Here is an 8,966-nt window from a genome sequence, read left to right on the forward strand (position 1 = left end):
AAAAAAATTATCATCTCATAGATATCTTAGCAGACGACAGCTGAACTTAAAGAAACTCAACAGTGCAACAGAGCATCTTTGCATGTCTTTCTAAAGATACTACTTTCAAAGTTGGTTTTGGTGAATTAAAATATCTGACATTAATAAAAGAAACCATGTAACTAACAGAGTAGTAAAAGTTAGAGAAAATCAAGACAACAATGAGAAGTTCCAAAAAGGTCCCTAATTCCACAGGGATGGATCTCAGTAAAGATGTGAAGTTCGAGTTTCAGCAAAATCGTTTATGAAAAGTCCTTATGAGCGTGGAAAATAGTTAAGCCTGAAAAGTGGTTACTGAATACCATTTTTATTAATATACACTTCAGATCACCAACAGAATGAATGTAATTTTTCTCTCAGATAATCAGTAAGATGAAGGGGAGCTATACTTTAAAAGTTCACATGACAGGATTCTTGAACTGCATTTTGGTATTGGGCTTCTTCATCAAGCTGAAGATTCTAAACAAAATGAAAACATCATCAAAATGGACAAATACTCAAGATGTACCATAGTCCTTAGTTTAACCATTCATTTTCCACATTTTTACACAGGAATTGGCACCTAGACGAAGACTCCCCATCCCTATGTGTACTGGATGCTTGTTTATGTTGCACAATATCTTTTATTTAACCAAGTACCAAGAGATACATGAGGCAGGAGAAGAATCAGATGAGTGGCACAAGGCTCATTAAACAGAAGGGTCCATCTTCTCTCCCTGGCTCAATTACATTACAGAACAGCCAGCTCAGGAAAGCTGACTGTGTCACGCAATTCTTATAACAGGGCTTCCAACCAGCCATAACATCCTCCATTAATAAAAACAAAATGTGATCCCCAGACAACAGTAATCACAGATTGTTGAGAATATACGGCTTAAAATGAGAAAGCGAACACGTATCACAAAAGATGGGTGGTTAACCCTGCTACTTCTGAAAAGCTGTCTCTGAAGTTGCTAATATGCCAGAGTAATGCACCTTTTTAGTGCAATTCTGACAGCTTCCCCAAATCAGAATTCCAATCACCAGTTCTACATCCTCAAACATGCAAGATGCAGTCATGTTGAAGAGCCCAGTCCCCTGTATCAGTCCCCTAGCTCTTCATGCCTTTGTCACAGATCACTTAACACAAAGAACAACACGCATCATCTTTGCCACCTTTAACCAGTGAGGCTGCCTATGCCTCAAATACTATGCTCGTCCCACACAAAGCTCAAGCAGTGTACCCCAAAGCCTGTCAAACTCTGTAGAAACTACAACACGAACTTCCCAGCTCTCTGGTCCCATATGCAGAATTCAACTGGTTGGCTTGACTTACGATCCACCCAGTGACTACATCTGTGTATGTAGTTCTGCATCTACTCCAAGGTCATTTACTCAAAGTGAGCCTGAAAGAAGGCAACCAGAACAATGATTTAATGACACACTCTTTTTCACATTGCAGCCTCGCTCGCCACATACTGGAATAGAGGCTGTAGTAGCAATACCAGCTAGTCAAGCTGCACTTTGAGTCCTGAGAATTATGATTTAGCCATTTCTGCCAAGAGTAGCATCTATTTTATTTCCCCCAGAAGCAGCAGTAATAAACTGTTCTGGAGGAATAAATAGTTCAGATTGAGAACACTAAGCTAAAGACTTAAGTCATCAGTTTGGAGCAGAGCTTAACTGTTGACAAAACCTATTCCCGGTAGCACTTCATGTTGATAACAGAAAGTTTAAGAACAGACAGGCCTGCTTCTGAGTTCTGTACAGAGCAGGAACATAGCATGTCCAGAGCACAAACAAGTTTGGTACAAATTTTTTATTTGGCATTTTTATTTATAGAAAGAAGTTACCATTTATTCCCTTACACATCAAAGAAGAAAAAGCTTACCACAAATTCTCCGTAGTCAAACCGGTGTCTTAGATTTAGATGGCTAACAAGATTTCTAGTAACCTGGTTAGTATCTGCCCAAGGAAGAGATACACAAATAGGACAGATCTGAATTTGGAGGGGAAGGGGAAAGAGAAAGAATTAAAAACAAAAAGTTATTGGTAATACAGAATGCATTAAAGACATGTTCTACAGGAATAACTAGTCTATTACTCATCCACTACCAAAATACAGTAAAGATGTTCACATAAAATTCTAAGTGTTCTTTTCCTCAATTGTGTAACATTCGAAAATTACATTTCAACTTGCCAAATTTCTTACGTTTTTCTCTTAGGAGTGGGGGACTATCACATCTGTCTGGCACTCTTTTTGTCAATTTCTGTTGCTTGGAATTTAGAAAACAAAGTGATTACTGCATCCTACTTATTGTTTGGGAGGATTTTCATACAATTGAGATGATCAAGTAAGCCAAAAGAAAAAAAATAACACACCCTATACAGATGAAAAGAATAGAAAACCAAACAGATTTTTCTCCTTCGCTCCCTTCGATTACCTTAGATTACTTTTCAAGTAACTGTAGGTTTCACATGAAACAATAATTACGTTACAAATGGGATTCTATAGAAACAGTTCTGAATTATAAAATGAAGAAGAGTGTCAGGCTCAAAAACTGAGTTTGTTTCACATCAAAATAAATGAGACGGCTAAGTCAGAAATGCCTTAGAACCGACAAGAAGCTGGACAAGAAACATTTTCAAATGAAAGTCGCTCCTCAAGTTAAATAACGCACTGCGTTAAGCATATTGTCTTTCTCAGACCACAGTGATCTTTACAGATACAGACTAGCTACTGCACATTTAAAATTGTGCACATAATTATAATGAAAGTAGCTTAAGAAGCATACATAAGCAGCTCTACTTACTACAGGAACTATCTGATAAAGATGTCTATTATTACAGTGATCCAGCAAACGTTGCCTGGTAAAATTGGCTTCCTGACACAGGGGGCATTTGAAGGTTGGATGTCCACTGTAAACAGAAATACACAGTATTAAACAGAAAAGAGAGTTTTAGAAGTAGTGTTACAGAAAGCTTAATTCATCTATTATCTTGTCATTACTTTCCCTTATTTTGATAACAACAACAAAAAAAAAACACCCTCACTGACATAATAGTGGATCTAATGGAGTTCCACTGCTACTTCCAAATGGCAATTTTAAAGCACATTTATTATTTGTACACCTAAATGCATTCTTCTGAGACTTGGACTTTAGAAAATTCTTTTGTTCCAATTGCAACTGCACCCTGTTCTTACTTACTGGTAACATCTTTTAGTTCAAATCCTTCAGTGAAGTAATGAAAAAAACCAAATTCTAATGTATAGATACAAATGTAGAAGAAACTACAGGGTTTTTTCAATACAACTTGTTGTAGGTGTTTGTGGGTTCTTTTTCAAGTTAGTATAAGCTTGCACTATGATTGTCCGGATCTATACTAATAATAACTGTAGAAAAATAAGCAGCCTACCTTGTTTCTCCTTGAAGTATTTGATTATTAGCCATCTCGCCATTATCAGATATTGCATCACTCCTGCTACTTTAAATGAAGAAAAAAAAAAAGAAAATTGAGATTATTTTACTCCACTATCAAAATTTTTAGAAGTTTAACAATAACAGGGGGAAAAAAAATATCCATTAAGTCCCATGAATTTCAAGGCAAAACATAATAATGGCACATATTTTAACTCTCACAACTTTTCCTTTGATATGTCTCAGTATTTAGATACCATGGTGACCCTTGGTGAAAATACTACACAACTTTATAGGAAAGTGGTATATAAGACAACAGACATTTAGTCCATAAGAATGGTAATGGACATTACAGCCAAGTAGCTCAAAAGGCATTATGAACAACGTGAACGTAAGACAGGTAGCACTTTAAGTTTTTTGACTTAGGACTATGTAAACAGGCATTTAACTGCCATGTGTTTACACAAATAATTTACAACTTTCAACTACAGCAAGATAAGTTTGCTTATGCTGTGCACAAAACAAACTATTTCCTACAGTAAGAGTGACAGACAGGAACATTTTAGAAAGTAAATTTGACCATATATGCACCTCTAGCTAAGCCAGAAGAAACTGCTCAGACATGCTGATCATCCCAAGAACATGAATATTAACAGTCACAAATCTGGTCACGGTACATTTTTTATACTTCTGTAATATTATAAGCACAGGTATTCTACTGTGGCATAGTCAATAAATAGTGATATAACAATATCCAGACACTTCGGTGGAACATAGAAGAGAATAGACTATTTCAGTTGGAAGGGACCTACAACAATCATCTAGTCCAACTGCTTGACTGATTCAGGGCCGACCAAGTCAAAGCATATTATCAAGGGCATTGTCCAAATGCCTCTTAAACACTGACAAGCTTGGGCCATTGACCACCTCTCGAGGAAGCCTGTTCCCATGTTTGACCACCCTCTCGGTAAAGAAATGTTTCCTGATGTCCAGTCTGAACCTCCCCTGGCGCAGTTTTGAACCATTCCCATGTGTCCTATCACTGGATGCCAGGGAGAAGAGATCAGCGCCTCCCTCTCCGCTTCCCCTCCTCAGGAAGCTGCAGAGAGCAATGAGGTCGCCCCTCAGCCTCCTTTTCTCCAAACTTGACAAGCCCAAAGTCCTACACCACTCCTCATAGGACATTCCTTCCAGCCTTTTCACCAGCTTTGTTGTCCTCCTCCTCTGGACGCATTCAAGGACCTGAACATCCTTCTTAAATTGTGGGGCCCAGAACTGCACACAGTACTCAAGGGGAGGCCGCACCAGCACTGAATACAGCGGGATAATCACCTCTTTTGACCGGCTGGTTATGCTGTGTTCGATGCACCCCAGGATGTGGTTTGCCCTCTTGGCTGCCAGGGCACACTGCTGACTCCTATTGATCCTGCTGTCCACCAGCACCCCCAGATCCCTTTCTGCAGGGCTGCTCTCCAGCCACCTCTCCCCCAATTTATACTTGTGTTCGGCATAAGTAGAAATATTAGCCTTTTTTTGGTCCATGAATCTTCATCAATGCTGGACAACTGAACTGTATTCAACAGGAAGATTATTTTGAAAAGTTCCCATCTATCTAGATCCTTCTCCAAGGCCTCTTGTCCCTCAGGAGAGCCAACAGCACCTCCCAGTTTGGTATCATCAGCAAACTTGCTAATGGTGCATTCAACTCCTGCATCCAGATCGTTGATAAATATATTGAACAGGACTGGCCCTAGAATTGAGCCCTGAGGAACACTGCTGGTGACGGGTCACCAGCCAGATGTAGCCCCATTCACTACAACCCTTTGAGCCCTGCCCTTCAGCCAGTTCTTCACCCAGCGCCCCGTGAACATGCTCATCCCACAGATGGACGACTTGTCCAGAACGATGCTGTGAGGGACAGTATCAAAAGCCTTACTAAAATCCAGAAAAACTCCATCCACTGCCTTCCCTTCATCCACTGGGTGGGTGACCTTATCATAGAAGGATATCAAATGAGTTAAACAGGACTTTCCCTTTGTGAACCCATGTTGACTGTGCCTGATGATTGCATTATTCTTTGAATGCCTTTCAGCAGTACTCAGTACAATCTTCTCTGTCATTTTTCTGGGAACATTGCTGCAACTATTTCTAGTAACAGCTTAAAGTTCCGCTTTCAATATACTGATGGGTTGAAAACCAAACACGGAGAAGTTCAGACTGCTAAAAATAGAAAATAGATGCCAAAAGAAAGTAAATAAAGGACAGGCTATATATAATAAAGCTCTATGAAACTAACATGTAAAAAAAGGTCTTCAAAAATAAGCAAAAATCCTCAACCAAACCAAACACATCAGTGAAAAGGTATGAAAAAGAAAGTTCTTTAGCTTTACTGCCTGAAAAACAAATGGTAAGTGGCATTTGTATTTTATGGTGTGTAACATACTGGAGTTCCTTGTATGTTTCAGAAGAGATCAGTTGAAAATAAATTCAATCAGAAAGCAAAAGCTTGCACAGTAATGTTTTGAAACAGGATACCCACTAAAACAGACTTAGAAAAGGGGGGGCAGGGAATAAAAAGAGAAGGAAACTTCCCTGGGGCTAAATATTACGAAATCTGTTACAAAGTAAGCTGGTCAAATGCTGTCAAGGCAATGAAAGCAAGCTACAAATACTATACACTTTTTAGGAAAGTCCCTAGAAGACATTCCAAACCATCACGTAGAAAGGTTTTCTTCTGTTTGCTAAGAGTAAAGAAAAAGACCTGGGAACACCATCATTTTTGAAGCACAAAAATATGGACAATAATTATTGCAAAAAGAAGGCATGCCCTGGAAAAAAAATACTTTCCTTGGGGGGTGGGGGAAGAAGATGATGCATTGTTATACATAAAACACCCTGATTACCTGTTCCCTGTTGAATCTTGGGAAATCTGTAAGTTTGGAATAATAGGAGAAACACCATATTCATCCTGATACTTCTTACACGTTTTATAATGCTGTCTCATCCACGAAAATCTAACCTGTAAATGAAATGTCAAATTATTGAAATTATACTAAACAATCCAGGGATAGAAGGAAGAGATAACTCTGCCAACAGAAAGCAATGCATGCAGGAATTATTTAGACATCATATGCAGCAGAAACCAGAACTTGTGTCTCCCCTCTCAGCATGAACACTTTCTTCCCCAACAGGAGATCTTCGATTCCTTTTTCCATAGAGGCTCTGTCACTCTGTGAGACTGGAGAACGTTCCCACTCCCCAAGCCCCCAACAGCCAAGCAACTGAGAGAGCTCTCTCAGGGGTGAAAGATGCGAGTAAACTCCATTTAACTGAAACAAAGTCACAGGAACTACATCTCCCACATCCAGGATCAATAACTGATGAGCTACGACAGAGAGGGGCCACGAAGATGGGATAAGCACCACTGCTCCTTCAGTCTTCTCTGGCCTGCTGTTACCTTGTGCAGAGCAAAATCTTTTTGCATTAAGTATGTTCTGAGAATACATAACTTTTCTCTTTTGAGATAAATAAAAAAAAAAGGGGGGAAAAAAAAAAAAAAAGGTGAATGAACACTAACTTAAGGCTGCCTATCCAGCTTAAATGCAAGGTAAGACAATGAGTTGCTTAGATTTGTCAGAAAACAGCTGTGCTGGACATGCTCTAAATCAGAATTTCGGGTCCAACAGCACTGTCAGAAAGTGCTTACAGGTTTAGAAGCTGAACAAGATCACATCGTGTGTGCCTGTGCCTCAATTCCATTAAACTTCTTCTGGGGATCTGTTTGGTTCTTCCTTCCAGTTTACCAACTTGTTACTGTTTCTTTCTCCTAGCTTTTCATCCTAATGAATCATGTGGAACAAAGCAAGCAGCTCAGCTTTCCACTAGTGCTGATCTCCACATTGGCAGAACTAAGTCCCAAGCGAAACGAAACAAACATGGAGACAACTGCCTGGATTTGATGCAATTCGATGCAATCAAAACGTGTGGCTGAAATCCTGCATCGATTTGTATCAGAAGAGAGATTATTCTTGATTTCAGTGCGGGTCAAGATTTCACCCAATGTTCTGAAAATAATGACCCCTTTACAAAGGGAATGAAGGGAACGTAAACGGACTGATGGGGCAGGGGGAAGTTACATATGATTGTATGTACACTGAGAGTAATCAACCTGTATTTTTTGGTTTTAAATTAAATTTTACAGTAGCTGTAAGCACTTTCATTTCCATGGTGAAAGTTTCTGAGGTTTTCCATATACCTGCAACTTCCATTTTCATTTGTCTTAACTTTTCTTTTGCCAATTTTATAGCTATATCCAGTTTTCGCATTGTTTCAGGGAAAAAACTGGCACTCCACTTAAAAAGTCCTTATAGACAATACAAGATCCTCTTTCAGTTTACACCTGTTAGGCATACCTAGCAGGCACTGCATGCCTAGTATATGTACAGACCATACAAAGCTAAGTTCAAACTGCTACAGGCTCTTTAGTTCCAAGACAAGAACACCACACAGTAAAAGTGTGTCTGGTCAAAAATAAGAAAAATTTATCCAACTTTTTGTAAAGTTTTACTCTACCTGCTTCTCACAGCATCTACAGCCCCCAGAAGCTTTCTTCATACTGTTCTCAACATCTAGAGCCCTTTTGGGATATGTTCTTTCTTTTTTAGTCACGCTCCCCCGGCAGAGAGGACAATGCGTTCCACTTTCTCTGATAGCTGTCAAGAAGCACTTCCTGCAAAACCTAAATTAAAAAGTTACCACAAACACAGGTTAGCAAAGTGAAGAGAGTTAGATACTTTGTCCTTGAAGAGAGCTGGCGATTATTAGGAAGAAGAGATACACATTAGAGTAATAGTCTACCGAATAGAAATCTTTATAAATATAAGCGAGATTAAGTAATAGTGCTTACAAAGAAGTATACGGAAATTAGGGGAACCTGGCAACGCACTTTAGGTAAAGATCTTACTATTTACTGACTAGTATTCCTGAGCTGTACACCAGATTGATCATTAATGAGATATTAAATGGTGCAGCAGGCACACGATACTGGAAAATCTTATCAGAGTAACTCCTGTTTATTGTCCTTAAGCGGAGCCAAAAATACTCCAAAGCTTCATTTAGCATGCGTTTCCAAAGATTTCAGTTCATCAGCTTTTGCAGTTCTCCTCTCACTTTCTTCTCCTCGTGTACCGACTGCCAAAGCTATTTTGCTTTTCTGCGAAGTAGCACCTTGTAATTAAACGTTCCTCTGAAAAACGCATACTCTTCCACTACGAATAGATGAACTGAAAAGAGAGAACAACCATGCTACGGTCCTCGTTTGAAAACGAACAGGAAACTATGAAGTTAAAAACGCGAGTTAGGTTAGACGCGCAAGACGTTTTCACCGGCTGTGAAACTCGGCCACCACCGACCAGACAACCGGGGACTCGCTGCGAGGGGTGGCTTTCCTAACTGACCGGTCCTCATTCGCTACAAAAGAAAGAGGCGAGGGCAGGCGGGGGCGGCACTTCGCATGCAAGCCTTAACGCC

General features: G+C 39.6%; 1 protein-coding gene across 1 annotated transcript in view; it reads right to left on the reverse strand.

Moving 5' to 3' along the window:
- Positions 1–8,966, reverse strand: part of RNF138 (ring finger protein 138, E3 ubiquitin protein ligase) — a 13,535-nt gene continuing 4,569 nt past the window's right edge. The window contains exons 2-8 of the mRNA XM_009331475.1: positions 8,822–8,906; positions 8,010–8,175; positions 6,341–6,456; positions 3,436–3,504; positions 2,832–2,937; positions 1,910–2,017; positions 1–498 (exon numbers count right to left, since the gene is read on the reverse strand). Coding sequence (XP_009329750.1) covers positions 430–498; positions 1,910–2,017; positions 2,832–2,937; positions 3,436–3,504; positions 6,341–6,456; positions 8,010–8,175; positions 8,822–8,906 — 719 coding nt within the window. The 3' untranslated portion in view covers positions 1–429. The remainder of the gene's footprint in view (positions 499–1,909; positions 2,018–2,831; positions 2,938–3,435; positions 3,505–6,340; positions 6,457–8,009; positions 8,176–8,821; positions 8,907–8,966) is intronic.

Source organism: Pygoscelis adeliae, unplaced genomic scaffold, assembly GCF_000699105.1.
Source record: "Pygoscelis adeliae isolate BGI_AS28 unplaced genomic scaffold, ASM69910v1 Scaffold108, whole genome shotgun sequence".
Taxonomy (NCBI): Eukaryota; Metazoa; Chordata; class Aves; order Sphenisciformes; family Spheniscidae; genus Pygoscelis; species Pygoscelis adeliae.